Raw genomic sequence first — 23,613 nt, forward strand, 5'->3', positions numbered from 1 at the left:
AACCAATTGTGTGGACATTACAGCTGATGTATGTGGCTTTCAGTTAATATTTCTAACATTTCACGTCTGCAAGTGATAGCTTCTAGTGATTTTATTACTTTATGATGAATGCAGTTATACAGATTTGTTAGGAGATCAGTCTGTACCCTGTGCTGTAACAGTTCAATCCAACACTGCAATAAAAAGGACAAGCTCTGTCTGTGAAGAATAGTCACGTCTGTTGTAAAATACGACTGGGGATTACATGAGAGAACCTGTGAAACTGAACAGCTCATCAGGTGTCTTCATAAAGATGTGATCAGGAGAGGACACAATATCTGTCTTGTTGGAATCTCCTTTTTGATTTGAATTGATTAACTTGATTCCTTTTTATAGGCTGTAAGGACACACATATTGGATCGACAATGTTCATTTGTTCTTAAAAGTTCTCCAAAACTGCCTGTTCTATGAGAATTTGGTTATACTTTGCTATTGCTCTTAAAATAGTCACTTAAATAAGAGAGAAACTTGGTCATACAGTGGACCACACCAGACTGAGTCTTAACTCATCTTTGTGAAGAGTTACCCCGAAATCCTTAACACTTCACCCTTTCAGAGATGTCTGTGCAACAACATGCGATCCATGATCTGACCATGGATTTGATAAGACTTTAGTGAAATGAAACACAGCAAAGGGTCATAGTTCTTCATTTGCTGTACCTTCTTTCTTCTAGTTTTTCTGTTGTTCCTGTATTTTCTCCTGTTGTCTGTACAGTTAACCAGGTACTTTAAGGACTTTCTTCAGAAGGAGGAGCTCAGAACTGGCAGTGCTTTGGGAGCTGTTCTGAAGGTGATGACACTCTGTCTTGGTTTTCATGTTGTTGGACTAGTCAATAATAAATGCAGTCTTGAATGCTGAGGATGAAGAAGTGACACTAAGAAGAAGGATGAAGAAGATATACTAAGCAGTATAGTTATATGTAAACGGTTCTATCAAAAACCAGGATTAAACTATGGTTATTTGAAATAGTCTTTCCACTTTCTTCTGCAAATGTACCCCTGTTTTAAATGAAGAGTAACAAACCAAAAATGAAAAGATTCAGCCTCAGAGCTTGTGATGTGGGTTAAAAGTAGGTTTTTAATAGTTTCATTATATGTTTCCTATTCAGGTAGCTTTATGATTTGAGGGGTGTGTTACTGAAATACAGTAATTGTTTTCATTCAGGTAAACAAACGTTAAAGATATTTGATGGGAATGATGCAGTGAAACGCAATCAATTTCGACTGATTTCAGTTCCAAGGATTGCAAAAAATGAAGAAGTTGTGGTAAGATACATGGTGAAGGTCAATATTCTAGTGTGATAAAGGGACCTGTGATTGTGTATTACAAAAGTCAACTCAACAACAACAAGATCTGTAAATGGGCTATAATATTACAATGTAATTTGACTTCTTCATGTAGTGCTCTTATTTTAGAGCATCTGAAGAAGTGATTGCTTACATATCTGTAGCATAATGGGGACCACACCACATCACATGTTAAGCAGTCATTCTCCTTCCCTGTGTGACACTGATTGATTTTACTGATGTGAGCAATACTGGATAATCAGCTCCTTAGATCTTTCTCCTCTTCTGTAGTATTTAGTGGTTTGACATTTATCCTGGACAGTCACCACTATTGTACTTCAGTTAATCATCTTTGAAGACTGAAGCATGCCATAGTTTCCTCTACTCCTTGGCTGTGAAAGTAATGAATTATTGGTCGCATGGTGGCCACTCCCTAGGCTTTCCAGTGGTCCATCTGGGGTGAAAACATGACTTGATACTAAATGAAATGTTCTGTACAGATCTTAATTTATTGGGCTGGGCAGAGACCCCATACTGTACAGAAATGAAGTCCAGAGAGGGTATGGGGTGGTGCGCAGTAGAATTGAGCATGGTGAGGACTCAAATTCATAAAGGGCTTGGCACAGGAGTCTGGAGAATTTATTACATCAGAATTTTTACAATTTAAACCTACAGTTCATTAAGATTTTTATCTTGATATGTGCTCAAAATCAACACGAGTTTTGAAAATCGTTTGTAGTGTTCTGCATGTCAAAGATTTTCAAGGAAAATTATGTATAGTGCTGAAAACACTTATTTAGGACTGCTACTTGCCTTTCAAGCACATTTTCTCAGGCTACTGCTTCTAATAACAGGGCAGATTAATAACAGTTCTTGTAAGTGACTTACTGGGTTGTATTCACTGCAGTGTCTGTGTTAGCAGAGGTGCTTCAGGCACCAGCCAGTAATGGATGTAAAATTCCTGTGACAGCTTCTGTCTTCCAAGGACAGCCCTTACATTTCCTGTTCACAGGGGTGTGGGTTCTGGGCAGTCTTGTGTCTGAGAAGCTCACTGATTTTCAGCATCCCCTTAGTGCAAAAAGAATGAATATGCACAGCTGGGCACAGTCAACTGTAATTTACCTTTTTCCTCATGGAGCAAATTTTGCATGCAGTGAGTGTAGTTTTATTAGTTCTGAATTTTTACATTTGATCTATGGAGATAAAATGACTGTACTGTTGGCTGTGGTCAAACGTATTGATATCTCAAGTTTTCTTAATTTCTACTGAAATTTGTTTTCAAAACTTCGCTCATTTTGTTTTTTGCCGTTGCTATTTATGCACTGTTCTGTGCTAAAACATGTGTTAAAGATTGATTCCATAAGTAAGGTATTTATGAATGTTTGTGGCTATCCAGGTATTAACAGTGTCTTTTCAAGAAAGTTTTAATTTATCTTGCTGGGTTGTAGGAGGCTGCTTTGAGGGCATACTACATAAATGATGACCAGCAGGAGTATGAGCTTCAGACCTTTACGCAGCAGGCGCTGCTGTCTGATGATGTTATCAACAGGAACGATGCTGTAGAGGACAGCAACTTGGGCTCAGTATTCCGCGAATCGGTTCCTGAAGCTTGGATCATCAGAGCCAAACCAAAGGATGAGGAAGTGATCAGAATTTATGCTGCCTGGCTGAAGTGAGTGTTTTCCTCCTTTATACCAAGGTTACCCTGCTTTGCTACATTTGTTATCTGTAGTTTAGCCTGGTGTGTTTCAGTTATTGAAGCTGCAGAAGTAGAACAGAGAATGTAGTTTCTTCTGTATTTCAGGATTCTTCTGTTTATTTTTCTGAATAAGTAATATACATATCATTAATTTCTGTGCCTGGAAATGTGCTCGTGGGTTTCTTTATGTGCCTGGGATATACTGTGTAACTTGTGCAGTTCTAGTATCATGCATTTGACCAAGAAAATGCAACTTTACATTAACTGAGTCTGTAAACAAATGATAACATACACATGTCACTTAAAAGCTTGATAGTTTTTTGGAAGAAGTATTAAATAGGAAGAATTCAGTGTAACTTCTGATGTGACAATAGGAGTTAAAAAAAAAAAATCTGTTCCATTTACAACTGAGAAAATACACATTTTAAGCATATTTAGCAGTGGAAACAAGACTGGCTGGTGACTATTCATTTCTTAAGAGCAATGAGGATAAATTTAAACACTTATTCATTTTACTAATACAACTACATTGCCAAATTTTGTGAAAGACTTGCAGGTAGTTCTGTGTATAGGAAGAAACTAACTTACGGTGCTACGATTGTAATGACCAGTTTCTTGAGATGAAAGTCTTTGTCTGTGGGGCTAATACTGCATCTGCCTTGAGCCTCAGTGAATAACTAACTTCAACTACTACAAATTTCTGACTATCCCCATAGAAAATTTGCCACTTAGGTAAAAAAGGTACACACAGGATAGGTCAACTGATTGTCTTAAAATAAATATTTCTTTTCTCTTTAGGGTGGGAATGGCATATGTTTCTCTACGAGTAAATAAGGATAGCACTACACAGACTGTGATCAAAGAAGTGCTTCCATTACTTGGAAGGCAGGTAAACAAAAGATCATAAATATGTCCATATATCACTTGAGTGACCCTGGAGCAAGGTGTGTGTTTTTCTCTTTGGAAAAATTATAATCAGTCCATTTGCAGTTCATATTAATGTTGTTAATGTTTGGTAGATTATCTCTTGTGACTGGTATAATGCTCAAAACTTTCTACAGTCTTGATGATAGACCTGGTTGCTCTGTACTATAAGTTACCATCTGTCTTTCTGGGTCAAGCAGATTTACTTGTATGAACACAATGATTCTTGTCATGCAGTATATTTTTCCTGTTTGTTTATCTCTTATTTAAAATACACTTGTATGTAACTACATTGCTAATCTTACCTTCTTGGGAAACTGGCAATCACTGTTAGGATGATTATGCTTGTCTTCTACTTCTTTGCGCTGCTCTGCAAAGGAAATCATAGAATATCTCAAGTTGGAAGGGACCCAAAAGGATCATTGGGTCCAAGATCCTGCTCCTCACAGGACTGCCTAAAACTAAACCATATGACTGAGAGCATCACTCGGACTCTTCTTGAACTCTTTGGGAGGCTCAGTGCTGTGACCACTTCCGTGGGGAGCCTGTTCCAGTGACTGACCACCCTCTCAGTGAAAAGCATTTTCCTAGTGTCCAATCTGAACTTCCCTGATGCAGCTTCATTCCATTTCCTTGTGTCCTATCACTGGTCACCAGAGAGAGATCAGCACCCACCCCTCTGCTGCCCCTCTTAAGTTGTAGACCGTGATGAGCTCACCCCTCATCCTTCCCTTCTCCAAGCTGAACAAACCAAGTGACCTCAGCCACTCCTCATAAGCCTTCCCTTGAGGCCTTTCACCATCTTGTTTGCCTTCCTCTGAACACATTCAATTAGTTTGACATTCTTCTTATATTGAGGCACCCAAAACTGCACACATTACTTGAGGTGGGGCCACACCAGTGCAGTGTAGGGTGGGACAGTCCCCTCCCTCAGACAGCTATCTGTGCTGTGCTTGCTGCACCCCCAGACATGATTGGCTCTTTTGGGTGCCAGGGTGCACTGTTGACTCTCATTCAACCTGACATCAACCCAGACTCCCAGATCTCTTTCCATGGGGCTGTTCTCCAGCCTCTTGTACCCCAAATTGTATTTATAAACAAGATTACCCTGTCCCAGGTGGAGAGTCTGGCACTTATCTTGTTAAATTTCATATGGTTAGTGATTGCCCAGCTCTCTAGCCTATCCAGATCTCTTTGTAAGGCCTGTTTACCCTTGAGGGAGTCCACAGCTCCTCCTGGTTTAGTATCATCAGCAAACCTACTTAATGTGCATTCTGTTCCTGCATCCAGATCATTTATAAAAACATTAAAGAGCACTGGCCCTAAAATCAAGCTCTAGGAAACCCCACTGGTGACTTGTAACCCCATTTACTGTAACCCTTTGAGCTCAACCTGTCAGCCAGTTGATCACCCAGTGTATTACGGACTTGTCTAGCTGTGTACTGGACAGGCTATCCAGAAGGATATACTGTAAGAGACAGTTTCAAAAGCTTTGCTAAAATCCAGAAACACCATATCCACTGGTTTCTCTTGATCAACTAGATGGGTGACCTTGTTATAAAAACAAATTAAGTTGGTTAAGCAGGACTTTGTGAACCTGTGCTGGCTATGGCCAGTGACTGTGTTGTCTCTCAAATGTTTTTCAGTAATAACCTTCAGAATAACCTTCACCACAATATTACCAGGCACTGAAGTGAGACTGACAGTCCTGTAATTACTAGGGTCTTCCTTTTTACCCTTCTTGAAAACTGGGACAACGTTTGCCAGCTTTCAGTTGACTGGGATCTTTCCAGCCTTCCAAAACCATTGAAAAATAATGGAGACAGGTCCCATGATGACACTGAGCAGCTCTTTCAATACCCTGGCACGAATCCCATTGGGCAGCATAGATGTATGTGCATCCAGCTGGAGCATCAGATCTTGAACGAGTTCAGGGTCGGCTCAGGTTTGTCATTCCCCCAGCCACAGTCTTCCAACACAGGGCTCTGGGGGTGCCAGGGCCCATCATCGGTGTTGAAGGCAGAGGCAAAGGCATTAAACATTTCCACTTCGTCTACATCCCTGTTTGTGAGGTGACCAACCTCATCAAGTAATGGACCAATGTTATCTCTGATTCTCCTTTTGCTATGAACATATTTTAAAAAGCCCTTTTTGTTGTCCTTCACAGTGCTGGCCAGCTTGAACATACAACTTTGGCCATACAAATTTTCTCCATTCAGTGATGACAGCATCTCTGTAGTCCTCAAGGACTACAAGGAAGGACTCAAGGCAGAATGGCATTTATATTCTTTATCATCTGGATTCCTTTCCACCTCATTGGAAATCATTAGATAAATCTTGTAATCTTGTAGATGCCCATGTTTTCCTTGGAAGATGATTTCTTTTCAGTTTGCCTGTCTTTCTTACAGTTGGTGCCAAGATAGCATGACTTTTAGGAAACATGTTAGCAGAACTTGCAAGTGTGCCAAGACACTGGCAGGCTCAGTCACATAGATATGGAGGCATGAGCTGTAGTGTACACATTTCATTCAGCAAGCAGTTGGGGATTGTGAGCACACCACCAGCTGGTTTTATGTTGTAAGAGACTTAATTCCTTGGCTCAATTGCAATTTCTCTGATATTAATAGCTTTTTAAGGATTTTCTCCTTTTTCTGCATGAAGATGCACATACAGGAAATCTTTTTGGAATCCAGAATTTGCCTGTACTGAAGATCCTCTCCAAGTCGTTCTCATCAAATTTCAGGCAAAGCAAATGTAGGCCACTGAGGCTTTTAATACATGTAAAGCAAGACTCATTTATTCTCTGAGTTTCAAGGCCAAAATTAAGAGAATTACTCAGTCCTGAGTGTCACGTTTCCAGGGTTGTGATAATCCTAATAAATGGTTCAAATCTTTTCTGTGCCAGCTTATCTGTCTGCAAGGGACATAGGTGGTCCGTGGCAGTATAGTTTGGAGAAAGGACTGTGGCGAATGTGAAGAGGATTTCATTCCATCAGTGCCAGTGGAGTGCCCTAGGAGATGGGGACTGGTCAGCCTGCTTTTGCCAAGCCTGGTTCATCTCAGAGAGTGGGTTCATTCCCCAGGCCTCTGCACTTTCTCTGAAAGGGCAGTCTGGAAGTATCCTAGTTGAGCTGCTGGTCATTCCAGTATGATGGGATGGTAGAGTTAACCGTACTTCACAGGTGCCCCTTCATCCTGGGGCTGTGATGATGCTAACTTAGTTAAGGACGCAGGAGCCTGATGCCATGTGTTGGCAGACTGAGTGTGTACAACGAAAATTGTTCCTGGTTCAGGAGGAGTTGGTTAGGGGAAGTATGTTGTGGTTGATTTAAAAATGTTTAATTTTCCATGTTCTGTGTGCAGGGTACAACATAATGAAACATGGTAACAAGTGATGAGGAGAAGGCTGAGGTGCTTAATGTCTTCTTTGCCTCAGTCTTTAATAACAAGATTAGTTGTATTGAGGGAATCCAGCCCCCACAGCCAGAATACAGAGACTGGGAGAACGACCCCCCTGCAATCCAGGAGACAGTCAGTGACCTGCTGCATCACACAGACACACACCAGTCTATGGGACCAGACGGGATACACCCGAGGGTGCTGAAGGAGCTGGCTGGGGTGCTCGCCAGGCCACTTTCCATCATTTACCAGCAGTCCTGGCTGACCAGGGAGGTCCCAATAGATTGGGAATTGGCCAGTGTGATGCCCGTCTATAAGAAGTGTCGGAAGGATGATCTGGGAAATTACAGGCCTGTCAGCTTGACTTAGGTACCTGGGAAGCTGATGGAGCAGCTTATCCTGAGTACCATCACACAACACATGCGGGACACCCAGATCATCAGGCCCAGTCAGCATGGGTTTATGTAAGGCAGGTCCTGCTTGACAAACCTGATCTCTTTCTACAACAGGGCGACCTGCTTATTGGATGAGGGAAAGGCTGTGGATGTAATTTACCTTGACTTTAGCAAGGCTTTTGACACCATTTCCCACAGCATTCTCCTGACAAAACTGGCTGCTTAAGGCTTGGACAATCAAACGCTTCGCTGGGTAAAAAACTGGCTGGATGAACAGGTCCAGAGAGTTGTGGTGAACGGAGTTAAATTCAGTTGGTGGCTGGTCACGAGTGGTGTCCCCCAGGGCTGGGTTTTGGGGCCCCTCCTGTTTAACATCATTATTGATGATCTGGACGAGAGGATCGAGTGCACCCTCAGTCAGTTTGCAGATGACACCCAGTTGGGTGGGAGTGTTGATCTGCTCGAGGGCAGGGAGGCTCTGCAGAGAGACCTGGACAGGCTGGAGCCATGGGCTGAGCCCAACTGGGGGAGTTTCACTAAGGGCAAATGCCGGGGGCTGCCCTTGGGCCACAACAACCCCCAGCAGCGCTACAGGCTTGGGGAGGAGTGGCTGGAGAGCTGCCAGTCAGAGAGGGGCCTGGGGGTGCTGATTGACAGCCGGCTGAACAGGAGCCAGCAGTGTGCCCAGGGGGCCAAGAAGGCCAATGGCATCCTGGCTTGTGTCAGCAATAGCGTGGCCAGCAGGGGCAGGTAAGGGATCTCACCCCTGTACTGGCACTGGTGAGGCCGCACCTCGATGACTGGGTTCAGTTTTGGGCCCCTCACTCCAAAAAGGACATTGAATGACTCGAGCGTGTCCAGAGAAGGGCAACGGAGCTGGTGCAGGGTCTGGAGCACAGGTCGTACGAGGAGCAGCTGAGGGAACTGGGGGTGTTTAGTCTGGAGAAGAGGAGGCTGAGGGGAGACCTCATCGCCCTCTACAGCTACCTGAAAGGAGGGTGCAGAGAGCTGGGGATGAGTCTCTTTAACCAAGTAGTGAGCATCAGGACAAGAGGGAATGGCCTCAGGTTGCGCCAGGGGAAGTTTAGACTAGATGTCAGGAAGCATTTCTTTCCAGAAGGGGTTGTTGGGCATTGGAATGGGCTGCCCAGGGAGGTTGTGGAATCCCCATCCCTGGAGGTGTTTAAGAGTAGGGTCAACTTAGCACTTAAGAATCTGGTGTAGTTGGGAACTGTCAGTGCGAGGTGAACGGTTGGACAGGATGGTCTTCAAGGTCTTTTCCAACCTAGATGATTCTGTGATAATGTTAACGTAAACATCTGGCAAAATTGTTTTTAATTCAGAAACAATATTTACATGTTGCATCTTCTGGCAGATGGAGTGCCTCAAGAATTTCAAATTGGTGGAAGTGCTTATGAGCAGTAAGCAAGGTAAGTGAAGGAGTATTGGCCAAAGGCACATCTGTAACTTCTAGGGTTTTTTTTTCCTTTTAACACAGTCACAGTTAATTTTTTACAATAAATGCCTTTACAAATGAAACTTCACCATCATGTTAAAATACTTAATCAGGATAATGGTCCTTTACAGTCTTGTGTTCCTGTGGGAATATGGTTCTCTTCTCTTTCTTCATCATCACATAAAGGTTTATTAGTGGTTTCTGGTGGGTATTGACACTTTGGCAAAGAGCCCTGTTTTCGGAGCTGCCTTTAACTGACATAATTTTCTTAACTGACATAATTTTCTTAACTGCCTTAAGTCACTTAGTAACAACTAATTGTGAAGTTCAGTTGGCTCCCCTTCCCCTCTCCTAAACAAGAACAAATTTGAGTCCTGAGATAATACACACACATACTCTGTACACTACAAAATATGGAAATACACAGTTCTAGCATTGCTCAAGAGGTTTCTGATCCTGCAGGGGCTGAGCTGGTGTTCTCCAAGTTCACATCCCTTTTTTGCTTCATTATTTGTGAGGCTGCATGTTGAGATAACTGAATCCACTGAAGAGTCTGATGATGCCCTGGCCACACCCATATAAATATTTTTGTAGTTGACATACTGGTCTGACACTTTGCTTTCTTTGTGACCATTATCAGTAAGTTGTTTTATAAGGTTATTGTAGCCTTGTGAATGTCTTACCTTACTGGTTGGTTTTGGGTACTCTCTTGTAAAGCATCATTAACAACCTTGCTGTAGCTGAAGTTGTTAAATAGTTTTAATACTTTAATAAAATTCAGAATTCCCTGTAGTTGTCAGGGAATGCAGTTTTAAAGTCTTGTCACCCAGCTTGTTACCAAAGTACTGCTTGCATTTTGAGTGGCTTCAAACTGTTTCTGGCTTTTTTTTAAAGGAGGGTGATATTTAAGAACTATAAACAGTATCAGAGTGTTCAAAGCACCTGTATGTTTTTTCTGTTGAATAATGAGTAGTTCAGCTCTGCTTGGTCCTTTATGTTAATGATAGTTGTACACAGAGCTGTGAATTTTCCCTATTTTTTTGTATAGTTTTTAATTGAGCCTGATAATAACTTACAATGTTTTCAAATACGATTAATGTTCTTTCTCTCTGTAGTTCAGCGCATGGTCTTGGACAATCAGGAACTGATTCTTAACAGACTCAAGGACATAAGAAAGGTAAATCTGAAAAAGAAACTTGATTCTTCTTTATATCAAGCAGGGAGTCTCATTTCTTACAGAAAAAGTAATCAATCAGTTGCCCTCCCAGCTGGCTCATCTGTAGAGAAGCTAAGTGCTTGAACTGAAGGTTGCTTCTGTTTGTGATATTCTTTAGGCATAGAGAACTTGATTGCTAAGTTTAGAACTATTTGAGATTTTGTTTCACAGTATCTTTTTGCCAGGTGTCACATCATTTACTTTTCTTTATTTTGGTAGACTTCAATACGTCAGATGAATCAAACAAGATTTTACATTGTGGAAAACAGTAAATCCATTGTACGAGTAAATTTATTTGTTGGTGGCCTTCCACCTCAGCTTTCCCCTGAAGAATACACAAATATTCTCAAGGATGAATTAGCTATCAAAAGTAAGTAAACAGGTGCATTTTAAGATATATTCACTCATACGGATTAAAATGTAGTAGCATCTATTGCTCCTTTTTATTTTTTCTTAATGTTTTCTGACCTTATTTGAAAAATCAGTCTGCCTTGTACTCTCTCAGGGGGCTTTTTTATTCACCATGTTCATGGTTGCATGAGAGGTGTGACAACTCATTATGCACAGAGTTATTACATTACTTGAGTTATATGTAAGCACATAATTTTTTTTAGTGAAAAAGCATCACTTTTTGAAAGTGAACCGTACATACCTTAAACCATTCAAATTATGGCAGTGTAGTGTAATTCCCTGTGCATGAATGTTCCTTGGCTTTATTAACCTCTGACATTTTTTGCATGGGCTGTCTGTGTAGTTCATGAGCTCTGTGCCTGGTCACAGAGAAGTATGAGTAGTGTGTGCACACACATATGGACAAGCACTCAGTGAGAAGAATTTACTTTTCTTTTTCAAAGATGTATAATTGATTTTTCATAATACTCTTTCAACCAACTTGTTCTATAAACAGTGTCAGGAATGTGTCGTGCTTTTTGTTTCAGGAAAACTTCAAGAGGAATTAAACTTTAAATGCCAGAAAGAATTCATAAGTCACCTTCTATAAAAATCACTTTAGCTTTTCTAACTTGCAAAGTAAACTTAGGAGAGGGAAAGTGTTAGCTGGAGGTTCTCCCTATATTTGTATAACTTTTAATATTTATTTATATTATGTTTATGTAACTTTTAAAAATATTTTAAATATTTACTCAAAATGTACCCAAGGTTTTATGTGTTTATATTTTTACCCTTTGCAGCAAATGTAGTGTCTGTGAGTCATGTTTATCAAGCACAAGGTAAGCATTAAGATTTTTAGTCTTGCAAATGATGTCTGTTTTCAAAATTACAGCCTAATACTGGAGGCTCTAAGCTCATAGTCTTATTACAGAAGCAAAAGCCCTTCCGATAAAATGTTACACATTGTGTTTATGAAGAGCAATGGATTAGTGTTACCATATTAAAAAAAATTAAAAGGTTGACTTCATGCTTTGTGTACCAGAAAGTGCTAATATTTCACCATAAAAATGAGTTTTGAAGTTGTACATCAACTGAGTAGTCCACCACAGAACTGTTAAAAACCCTTCAAGTGCTCCCTCTTTATTTTGACTTCTAAAATACTAAAATTTGGTACTGGTTTTGAACTTGATGGAATTGTTTCACAGTCACTGTCATCTACCACAGTGTTAAGTGGGAGTTTAGTGGCTGAAGTCTGAAGAAAATCAGTACACTTGTCTCTGCATTCATCCTTTGAGCTGTTGCTTTGCTTCTGCTATACAAAATTTATTTCAGCAAAGCCTGAGAACTGGAGCAACTGTGGCTCTGTGCAGCTGTAGTTCAGTGGTCAGGTGGAGAACTGCATTTAGTAAAACTTAAAAGTGTGGAATTTATCTTTAGTACATTTAGGTGTCCATATCTGAGATGTTTCACATCCTTTGTCAGGCTTAACTTTATATCACTGCTAAATGAATCTTCATAGTGTCCTTTTGAGGACTGATGTGTGCTTCTTTTGTGTATTTGCTGTATCCACATGGCTAGTTAATACTGACTTTTCATAAGGAAAATGATAAAGCTTTCAGATGTGCCTTCTCCTTTTTTCATATTTGTCAGTGGAGACTAGTTGTTTTTGTGATACTCTTCTCTTGTCACGCCTTCATTTAACCTAGTTTACCTGCATGTGTTTTTTAGATATTTCTGCTTCCGTGTGGTTTTTGTGGTTTTTTACTTTCTGAGCATCTTTATGTTTCTGTTAACTTTCTGACTCTCACTTTTGATTGCAGCCAGGTTGTGTTGCCAGATGCATCTCATATGCTGCCCATTACATGCTTTGATCTTGTCTTGCCCAGTTTGCCTCCTCACTAAGTATCTTAAATACTGACAAGTTAGTTTAAAGTTTACTTTCTTTTTTTTTTCATTTTGTCTTCCCTTCCTCCCCACTTCGCCATACAGGATCTAAGTCAACATAAAGATCATCAATTGATTCTCAAACTAAATTTTTGCTCATAATAATTCTTACTGAGATACTGTCAATGAATGGAACTACTGGATTTTTAACAGTGAGATACAAAATGAAACCTGATACCTTTGTCACTTTTACATGATGAGAACAGCCTCCTAGTTTTGATAAAAAGTATGGAAATAGGCCATACTTCTGAAGCCAAAAGGAAGCTTTTAAATATGCATCAGTTCTGTGCTGCAGTTCTTCTTGTCCTTAAACTGCTTTGCTTTAACAAAAATCTGGGATGTGTTTGGGAGTATGAAGGAAGGCTTAAAAACCAAAACAGCCTAATTCACTGATAGCCAACAACCACAGTTGTTGCAGGGCAGCCTTTACCTAATAATGTCATGAATAAACTCAGTAAACTTTTCCATAATATGATGATACTGATTTCCTAATAATAGAAAATATAAAACATAGTTCTGATGCCTCTTTACAGGTGCTGTTGTACTTGAAATTTCATGCTTTTCTGAAGCTGAAAGAATATATATGCTAGTTAAAGATACAACTGTCAATGACAAGCCTCTGAATGCTGTGGTGATTCCTGAAGTTAGGGTAAGAAATGGGTTTGATTTTAAAATATGTCTTTAAAAGAAAAACAACTACCTTAGGACTCTTTCTGCTGGAAGTCCTATGAAAATGGACATTTCCTAAATGAAAATACATTTTACTTAAAGGAGCCATACAATGAGTTTCTGTAAGTAGTATGATTTTAAAAAAGTATTTGAGAGTCTGTACTTCGTGTATATGTTATACTTCCGTGAGTGAAGTCACTTGTCCTGTTGAGTTGTCAGGAATAACAACTATACACTGCGTAACTATATAACTATAAAAGGGGAGAAAAACATTTTTTTTCCTTTTATTTCTTTCAGTGATCAGAAACTTATGTGGGGTTTTAATTTTAGCTGGCACATCTTAAAAAGCTTACAACAACTATTTTGGGGGGACCAAATGTGTTTCCTCACTAACCATGAGATAAAATACTACGCTAGTCTTCATATTTATAGCATCTTCATTTCCTCCATTCTGTAGCAGAGGGTGTTTGACCTTGTTTAAATGCTGCATTGTAGACTGCAGAGGAAAATGAATTTTTGAAAGATTTAGCATGAGTCCTTTCACAAATTCAGGCTTGATTGTGGTTTATTAGTTTTTATGGTTACAAATTACTTTCATATGAATCAGTTGGTTTAATAATAAGTTTTGTGTTAAAGCTTCCTGAGCAAAGTGATTTTTAACCAGGATGATGTAGGTTCTGTCCAAAAGAGCATGTAGACATGGTTACCTTCTGCTGAGCTGTTATGTATCTTGCAGTTACTGTCTTTCTGGAGTTGCATTATGGCAAGTGAAGTGAAGGTCTTGGTTTGACTTCTTAGAACTTCACACAAGGTTGAAAACTTAAAAAAATACCTAATTAGTGGGAACTGTAAAAATCTTTAGATGGGAGGGTCTCAAGTTCAGTAGCCATAGTTGCATACTTACATGTCTGCTTTCACCATTTAAAGAGTCCTATGCTTGTCAAAGTTTTCTGAAGGCAAAATTATTTTTTTATATATGAGCAAATACTAGTGGCAGTGCTTACATGAAACTGTCAAGATTAAAAACTATCCCCCCTCCATAAAAAAAGAGTCTGTTGTTCTTATGCATGCATCAGCATTATGTTTTTGTGAAATCATTAGAAACAAAGGTCCCCCCTTGTCCAAACTAGGTTTCAGAGTTTCTGTTATCAGAAAGAGAACTCAGCATGAAGATGTGACTACTTTTGGATGCTTTTTTTTGAAAGTTTTTAGGCAAATGCATTATGAGCCCTGATTTGTTGCATGATGTGTGAAGTTGGACATACTCCACTCTGTTGATTCTGTGTGTGTAACTGGTTTTCTGACACTAATATGTTTGAAGTGAACTTGGTGCCCAGAAAATACAGATAATGCTTTCTGTTACCCAATGCAAGATGTTTTCTAGAAACTTCAGGGGACTTTTTTGGATGGATTTCTACTATGTAAGGAGGAGAGAGGCGCTGTGCATATGCACATACATTTTGTTTCCATTTCCATATGTATTGTTTATATTTGGTCATCTCAGTGAAATAAGCCAAGAGTTAATCTAAATAATAGGGTAAACGAATGAGTGATTGTTGACTCTTTTTTGGGTAGCAGTTGGGACTAAATGACTTCTTGAGGTACTTTACAACATCGATTATCCTTTTATCATACAATACTATTAGCCTTTGTTTATACTTTGTATATGTGACCATTTAAATACAGCACCAGGAAATACTTATACAGGAACTGAGCACAACATTAAATTCATGCTCTGTGTGACATTCCTCTTGTGGGTGAAATACAAAGAAATTGAAAATGAAGGGCTAGTGTATAGTCTCAGAAGAATAGGTGATAAAGGCCACAGAGTTTTGGTTAATGAACGATTTTTCCAAATTGCAACTTAAATAAAACAACCCTGCTTAAAAGTCAGTAAAAGCACAGATGTAAATTGGTGTTTAGCAGGTTTCTAGTCCTTCGTTTTTCTGAGGTGAGATTTGCTTACTTTGTGTCTGATATACCTTCTAAGGAGGAGGCCCAGTTCTTGTCTGGCATCGTCAAGTCTGCCAGCAATTCATCCTCTTACTATCATTACTAAAATTTTGAATGAAGAATCAGTTTTCATTGACTGTTTATTAGAAAGTCAAGCAATTAGTATGATCAGATATGATAATCTGTTCTGCAGTTTCATGATCTCAGGTCTTCAGGAATTTAATCAAATTTTCATTTCACAATATTCAAATAAATTAAAATACTCTCTTCTTTGTAGTGTGAAAAAAAATATGGTCTTTTACAAAGCTGTTTAGCTGCTGTCTGTAAGGACCTGCAGGGGCAGGTTGGTATCACTCTTTGTTTTTTGTCAAGGTGAAAGACACTGCAGGCCTGAATCTTTGAATAGAAGTTAATTTACCAGAACTACTTTTGCACTATGGATAAGAGTGAAATAAGCAGAGCTGTTTGAGGCCAGTATCAGCAAAAACGTGGCAAGTTTTTGTGGCTTTATCAATAATGCCACTTAGCAGTGGAGTACCTTGTGACAAACTGTATTTAGGTTATGTACTTAGGAGTAGTAGAAAAAGATGTGGGAGTTTCCCAAATGGGTGAAACTTTCAATTTCATTCATTCCACTAATTCCTCACACAGACGTGTCCAGTTTAAAAGGATGATAGTTTAATAACCCTTTTAGCCAAAACACCATGAAAGGTTACTTTTCACCCTTCTTCCACTGCTGCAGTTCTCCAAAAAGTAAAGAAAATCTTGAGCTCGTGTATTGCTGACCCAGCTGCTGCTCTGGTTGTGTTGAGACACCTTACACACCATTTCTGATCAGATGCAGTGGGTTTTTTTCTGGCCAGTGTGAAAGAAGTTTGTACTTGGGGCATCATGAATCCTTGCACATGGTAGATGCTGCAGACAGCCTGCTTTCAAATCTTGAGTTTTACCTGTCACTTATTGATATTTACAGTTCCTGGAGACAGCCCACCACCCTAGGAGATGTACCATGGTTGTCATGCTGGCAGGCCTGTGGCACAGAACGCCTTGTTCTGCTTTGTTGTGAGATGTGATTGCACAGTACACTCAACAGAAAGGGGATTAGCGTGGATAATAAATATTTTGTCCCAGCCTGAACCCACATTGTGCTAATCCTGACAAATTAAGCAATTCACAGTGACTGTCAGAGTGTCTAAATCACACAACCTACTTCAGCTGTGTCTGAGAAACAAGCAATAAATTCCTTCCTGAACGCCAGCCAACACAAAACCCCTCTGCAGATTTCACTCCTCAGGCAGAGCACTGAAGCCAGGGCTAAAGGGGGAAGGGAGTCCTCAGGCTGTGAGTCACACATCCTCTTCTGCTCAGTAACAAACTCATTTGTACATTCCCACTGGGACTTTATTAAGGTATTAAAAAAAATTCTGCAGCGTAAGAGTGCTACCCTTGTGGCCATCTGTAATTGTAACGGAGCATGTACTTTTCAGAAGGCAATGCAGTGGGCCTGCTCTGCTGTACAAGCTGTCATAGAGTTTTTAACCCCGACTGAAAAATAATAGTTTTCTTAGAAGCTGGCCTTTATCTAGGGGTTAGCTGTGTTTCTCACTCCTTTAGGTTTACTGAAGAGTGAGTGCGGGAAACAAGTTAACTAAGCCCTTTCTAGAATACTTCTGTTTATTCTACATAGGTTCGTTTAGTCCTTAACAGGTATAGTTAGGGATTTACATTAGAAGATATTTGAACAAAGGTGGTTTTGAGGGATAGGACTGCTCAGTTTACACTACATACAGATATTTTTTTAGCTCTAGTCATTCTCCACAATGGCTTGTGAGTCCTAGTAGCATGCAGGGTGTTTCACTTTTTTTTTTGTACGATATTGACAGTCAGAAAGTTTAGGTGGCAGTTTTGTAAATACATATTTATGTTTATATACTTAGTACCTATTTGTAAAACTGTAAATACACATTTGCAACACTATATATTTACTTGGGTAAGATTTCAGAGGACTTTCCAAAACACAGCTGTGCTTTTAAATGCCTTGGAGCTTACCATGTCTCAAAAATCCTTGCAATTCCCTGAAGTTCCTTGTGAATTACTTTAGTTACTTGATTTTAAACCCAGTGCATTAGAACTTCCCTGTAGAAGCAAGTAATATAAAACATGTGTTCAACATGTCACTTCTAAATGTCCAAAACTAGTATTTCTAGAAACTGATTTCCTGAAGAAGAGAAGGTAATCAGATGTTCTTATCCACATTCAAGTAAGGGTTGACTTGAATGTTAGACTGGTTTCTTTCCTCACATTATTTTTTGAAAAAGTTTTTGTTTACTTTGAGCTTCAGAACTGAATATTTTTTGTTTCTATTTTCCCTTTACCCACCCTTTTTAAAACCCCACAAGTTTCTGGGCATTGAACCAAGCCTGAGGTTTCAGATAGCCTGTATTCAGAAAGTTGAAATGACTGGAGATGAAATCTAGGTAGTAAAAAAGCTTTGAAGAGGAAAAAATGGGAGAAGTGGTCAGGTGGGAAGGTAGGGCAGAGTAGAAGCTGGAACCAGCAGTTTAGGAAGGGAACAGTTTGCTCTGTTACCCCATGGGATGTAGCATTTCCCTTCAGGGCTGCTTTGCCTTTCATTGCTTGTGGGATTTTTCGAAGGACCATTCATAATGGAATATGGCAGATAATGGTGTGGAAACTGATGGAGTAATGAGAAGGGCTTTACTTCTGGAAAAGCCAGAGCTCTGTTTACTATTTTATTAATGCCTATGATGGCTCAAGGGGAGGAAATCCACTTCTCTCATTGGGATGTGTGGATCCTTGAGCTGTTGACCTTACAACTCAAGAAATCCTTCCTTTTTGTGACAATGGCATGCATTGTTTTCCTTAGACTTCCTAGCTGTCTACACATATCCTTTCCATGTGCTTAACAGAAATAAATGTATTACCCTTGGGTGCTGGGAATGCTTTGAATGAAGCCTGAATGCGGAGGTGAGAGGTGTTTTGACCTAGGAGTCATCACAGTATAGCATGAAGGTGGTTCCTCTGGAGAAAGCTGTGTGGACAGCTTTGCAGCCTCTGTCTCACCAACCCAGTAGTTTTACCAGCACTGAAGCCTTTCTAGTGAAACAAAATTGTGAGTCTCTTCTGGCACTTTGTCAGCCAAAATAGCTTTCGTTTGGCTAATTTTTTGAAACAAATGTCTGTGGTAGAATCTAAAGGATGAGGAAGGAAGGGGCAAGAGGAGAAGTGTGTGCCTCTCCACTAACCTTACCTGCTTAGTGTTCCTCTTCCTGGTGTGTTTTCTGTTTGTGTCTGCAAGTCACACTGGATGGCAGAGGGAATTTCTCATGCAGGCAATGCACAGAGGAGCAGCATTTTTATGTGTTTGCAGGTATCTTGACATATCTGGCAGGGTGTGACTTGCAGAGGACTAGCACCCAACTCTTTTAGGAAAGCAAAATTTGAGCAAATCTCAAATAATGGGAAGCCTCAAACGTTCCTTTGTTCTTAAGCAGCCCAATCAGCTCACAGGTGGTCTAGGGTATCTCAACATCAGACTCCAGTTTGCTTCCCCACAGAGTTACTCATTAATTTATACTGATTTCTCCATTTTTCACCTTAGTTCATGCTCTCTGGTGGTTGGTCGCTTATAGTCAGCAGCCAGCAGATGCTCTGGGTGCTGTCTCCTCTTCTCTGTAGCTGTTGGTATCCCTCTGCGTGTTTGCATGCTGCAGTCATGCTGCTGCCTGACCGCCCCTTGAATCATTCTTGTCTAAATTGACTTATATTTAGCACTGTTGTTCTGTTCCCTGAATCCATCCTGTCAGCTGCGTGACAAACTGCTGTTCCCTGAATGCTGTCCAATTTGTAAATACAAATTACCACAATTTAGGGACTGTAGCAAACGTTTCTGTTTTGAAACACACTTGTTGAAATGCCCAACAGACTTTTCTGACACATACCTGCCCCACAGCTCTGTGGCTGGACAGATGAAGGGTGTGCTGGCATTTTTCCCATCTTTCTATAACTGTTTTCAAATTGTTTTACAGAATGATTTATGGGCTGGCTGGCTGAAAACCAGTCCCAAGTGGGTACTTCTCATAGCTGGAAGTTTTGACCTCTGGTGAGGCTGCAGGTACTGTTCAGTGCAGTCCATGGAGTATCCCAGAAAATCCCTCTGCCGTGTGCAGTGGCTTCCTTTGGAGTGGTTTCTGGATGTGGTATACTGAGTTCCCCCCACAGCATGGCCATGCTTTGAGAGCCCTTTCAGCAACAGCTTCAGTAGGTGTAAGGATCATAAGGATCATAAAATACTGGCACCAAATGCTTCTGGTAAAAAATTTTAAATACTTATTTTAAAAAGACACTTTCAGCCTCTTATTTCATGGGACAAAACATTTCAAAAAGAGGGGATGGAACACCCCCTCAAGTTTTGTCCTTGTATATCAACACATATTCTAGATGACCACAAAACTTAAGACAGATGTTTCAGTTGTTTCTGGGAGAAGTTCTCTCTTTGCAAAGAAAGATGATTCTGGAAAGTACCTTATCCTTCACGCTATTCTTTGACATAGACTCTTTACTGAAAATGTGTAGGAAGGACTACTTACAGTGCCTTTGTTTTTAACGTTAGACTCAACTCTGTAGTTGGAATAGGTTAAGGAAACTTAAGTTACCAGAAAAACAAGATCAGCAGCTTGTCTGGACATCTGAATCTTTTTATTTATCTAATCTGGATTTTTCTACTAAGCATCAAGGAAGCATCAGGAAATACTTCTGAGATGCAGTAGTAATTTTCCTGCCTATTCATGGTTTTGGCTAATCCTTTTTCTTATCTTCTTTCAGGATTCCAAGATACCTCAGAACTGCTGCCCACTTCTTGTATTTGTGAATCCAAAAAGTGGTGGTCTAAAAGGGCGGGATCTGCTGTACAGTTTTAGAAAGCTCCTAAACCCACATCAGGTCTTTGAACTTACCAATGGTGGTCCACTGCCTGGGTAAGTCATCATATTTTAACATTTTTTTATTTATGTTGTTTTGTTATTTTTTGAAAGGATGAGGCAGATTCAGTTGTTATGAAGATCTAAATTGCTTCTGTTCTGTGCTTGAAGACCAGAGCAGTGGATCATTCTTTCTGACTGGTTCTCTCTGAAGACAGATTGAAACTTTGAGGTTTTCTAAAGAAAAGAGAATAGAGTAGTTCCTGTTATATATCCTTGTGTCAAGTCTAATAGAGTCCAGTCCTGGAACAGTCATATGCACTTTACAATAACACAGATTTAATAATTATTAAAAATAAAAAGATTTTATAATTGAATGGGAGTGGAAAGAGAAGTGTCACATTTCCCGATGAGGCTTGGTTTTACTTTTATTTCCTCTGATGTTTCATGGGAACTAACAGGAAAGTGTAATAAAATCTTCTATCTTGACTCTTGAAACTTGGCTACAATTGCAGAATTAACAGGGCCTGCCTGATCACAGCTGCAGCATTTCTAAATACAAGGAACAGAACATAATGTGCTTGTAGGGAGGCAGGAACTGATTACTTGATTTAATCAACACTACTTAGTTACCAGCTTCATAAAATTGAAAGTGTTGTTTGTAGCGACTCAGAGTAGTCTCATTCCTTCAGCACTGCTCTAACAAAGAACAGTCCTGACAAGCTCTTCAAAACAGATGCTTTCATGGGAGAAATGCAGCTTATGCGGGAGGCAGGAGAAACAAGCTGCACAAACTTAAAGTTTTTTGTCAGAACTGTATGATTCTGTTGTCTTTCTAATGCAGTTCAAGCTGAAAGTTCAGTAACTCATTCTTTTTGTTTTGCCCATGGAATCCTTCTGTGGCTTTATGGCAAAATGCTTCCACTTGTTCATTGCTTCTTGTGCAATACCTTTGCAAGTTATCTTGGTATGTAGAATGAAAGCCACAAAAGGTAAGAGCAACCAGGAAGATAGTACTGTGAAGAAGAAAATATACCATGAGTCCTATGACTAAGGAAAAAAAAAACCAAAACACACCGCTAATCAACATCCCCACTAGGATTTAGAGAGTTGTAGATGTTCCCATTGAAATGATGGCTAGCGGTCTTTGGTGAAAATAGGTCTTTGGTGAAAAAGGAAGTGTTTAACAATTTAACTCTAGATGTGAAGGATCTTAGAAGAATGTGGTTTTCACTCCTTTTAAACAGCATTATCTAAGAGTTCCTATTTTCCCATTCACGTTGAAGTTGAAGTTGACCCTGAAACTGACGGTAAAGAGGCAGGAGGAGGAATCCAGTACTAATATGTTATTTTAAATAGCATATTAAGAGGCTTTGCTTTTCCTCTGCTACATTGTAATATTTCTTTTCTCATTTGCTTTGTTTCTCAATTGAGGTTTCACACATTCTCCAAAGTTCCCTCCTTCCGAGTGCTAGTGTGCGGAGGGGATGGCACCGTCGGCTGGGTCCTTGGTGCTCTGGAGGAGATCAGGCACAAGCTGGTGTGTTCAGAGCCCTCCGTTGCCATCTTACCTTTAGGAACAGGTGAGAATCACAGCAAACACCATTCTTCTGAGGGTAGAAGTCCTCCAGAAGGTTTTTCTTTATCTTTAAGTGTTGGAGAGCAGATGCAGTATCAGCTTTTCAATGAAATACTAGTCATGCTTTCTGAAGGAAAAGCGGTGTGGTGTTGGTATGGGTGTTTCAGTGGACAGGAGTTGAAGAGAGTAAAATATTCACCCCTTGACAGGCACAGGTGCCTTAGCCATTGCTGTAAACCAGTGAACTCAGCTGTTCCCTGACTTCTCAACTCTGTAAAAGGTTTTTCCATCATTCTTTGTGAAAACTCTTCAGATGAGACAGCATATGTGTATGTGATACTAAGCACATATGCGGCCACAACAACACTTAGGTATTTTTTTTTACTTGTTAACTTTTCAGTCTAACATGATTACTTAAGTGACTTGTTTGGAGCACCTTAATGCAATTTGATTTGTGAAACAGGGCTGGTGCACTATTGATGCTTTTAATTAACTTACGAAATGCAGTGATAGTTTGGGGTTCTTCACTGTTGCCCAGGTAATGACTTAGGGAGGGTCTTGCGCTGGGGAGCTGGCTACAGTGGGGAAGACCCCTACTCGATTTTGGTTTCTGTGGATGAGGCAGACGACGTTCTGATGGATCGCTGGACTATCCTTTTGGATGCAGAAGAACCAGCTGAAGGTGCAGAGAATGGCGTTGCGGAACCTGAGCCTCCGAAGGTGAGCTGAGCACTGTTTGGGTTTGATTCTTAGGAACTGTTGTTCTAGTAAAAATCACAAAGAAAATAGACGTTAATGTAATTTAGTCTTTTAGTGCTCGCCTGTCTTTCAGCTTGGGCCTGACTGAGTTATTCCTTAGTGAACACAGCATACATCTGTATCTAATTCTTCAGTTTTGGTAGTACTGGTTGGCTGCAGAACACACTTCATAGCTGTTTGGCAAAAAGTATCTTATAGAGGATCAGTGAAAAGATTCAAGTGACAACGGCATACCTATGTGCTTCAGTGGGCAAGAAATTTATTTCTCAAATAAGAAAAGTTTTTTAAAGGAACACCAAACAATTCCCAGAACACTAGTGAAACAGGAGTGTCGACCAAAACCAACACCCCCCCACAAAGTACTCTCATCTTACCTTAAACAGTTTAAAAAATTACTGAGTTGGTAGCATATACAGGAAGTGAATCCTCCCGTCATCTTACTGCCATTGCATGTTTGTATATGTGGCATCTGTTTTATTTTGGCATCAGTTTTGTTTTTTTAGTGTGAAAGTCCTGGTCCCTTGGTTCATATTAATTGTTTCTGTTTAGGAAAATAAAAATACTTGTTGTAGATGGTGATTTCTGAGCTTTGTGTGAATCCTGGTTCTTTATCTTCAGACAAAAGAAAGAAACTGAACAAGGGGGTGGCAAAAAGAAAGTAGGATATTGTAATAATAGTAGCAGTTCTCTAAGATTTTCATCCAGTCACTGGAAAATCCTAGGCATTATGTGTCAATTGGAGGATTTAGGTTGCTCAGGTTCCTACTGTTTTTCATGCCATGGAGACAAGGGTTGTTTTTCCCTGAGTGCCTAATCTTCTTATTATGGGTGAAGCGTGGGAGAGTTAAGGACTAGGATAGAAAAGCTATGGAATGAACTGACATGCAAAGTAAGAATTAATTGCAGAAATGGATGAGATCTGTAGAAACTTGAGATTGGCATATAGGGAAACTATTTAAAATTC

The 23,613-nt window shown here is 39.9% G+C and overlaps 1 protein-coding gene across 3 annotated transcripts in view; it reads left to right on the plus strand.

Annotated features, from left to right (window-relative positions):
• The window catches only part of DGKQ (diacylglycerol kinase theta), a 101,459-nt gene that overhangs the window by 56,829 nt on the left and 21,017 nt on the right, over nucleotides 1–23,613 (plus strand). For all 3 annotated transcript variants that reach the window (XR_012635499.1, XR_012635500.1, XM_074931689.1), the window contains exons 8-18: nucleotides 1,205–1,305; nucleotides 2,775–2,998; nucleotides 3,824–3,914; nucleotides 9,119–9,173; nucleotides 10,315–10,376; nucleotides 10,635–10,785; nucleotides 11,606–11,644; nucleotides 13,283–13,398; nucleotides 20,217–20,368; nucleotides 21,746–21,894; nucleotides 22,429–22,610. Coding sequence is in view for 1 of the 3 variants with exons in the window: in XM_074931689.1 (XP_074787790.1) it covers nucleotides 1,205–1,305; nucleotides 2,775–2,998; nucleotides 3,824–3,914; nucleotides 9,119–9,173; nucleotides 10,315–10,376; nucleotides 10,635–10,785; nucleotides 11,606–11,644; nucleotides 13,283–13,398; nucleotides 20,217–20,368; nucleotides 21,746–21,894; nucleotides 22,429–22,610 (1,322 nt within the window). In the remaining 2 variants the exon portion in view is untranslated. The remainder of the gene's footprint in view (nucleotides 1–1,204; nucleotides 1,306–2,774; nucleotides 2,999–3,823; nucleotides 3,915–9,118; nucleotides 9,174–10,314; nucleotides 10,377–10,634; nucleotides 10,786–11,605; nucleotides 11,645–13,282; nucleotides 13,399–20,216; nucleotides 20,369–21,745; nucleotides 21,895–22,428; nucleotides 22,611–23,613) is intronic.

This window comes from Athene noctua, chromosome Z (assembly GCF_965140245.1).
Source record: "Athene noctua chromosome Z, bAthNoc1.hap1.1, whole genome shotgun sequence".
In the NCBI taxonomy this organism is placed as follows: domain Eukaryota; kingdom Metazoa; phylum Chordata; class Aves; order Strigiformes; family Strigidae; genus Athene; species Athene noctua.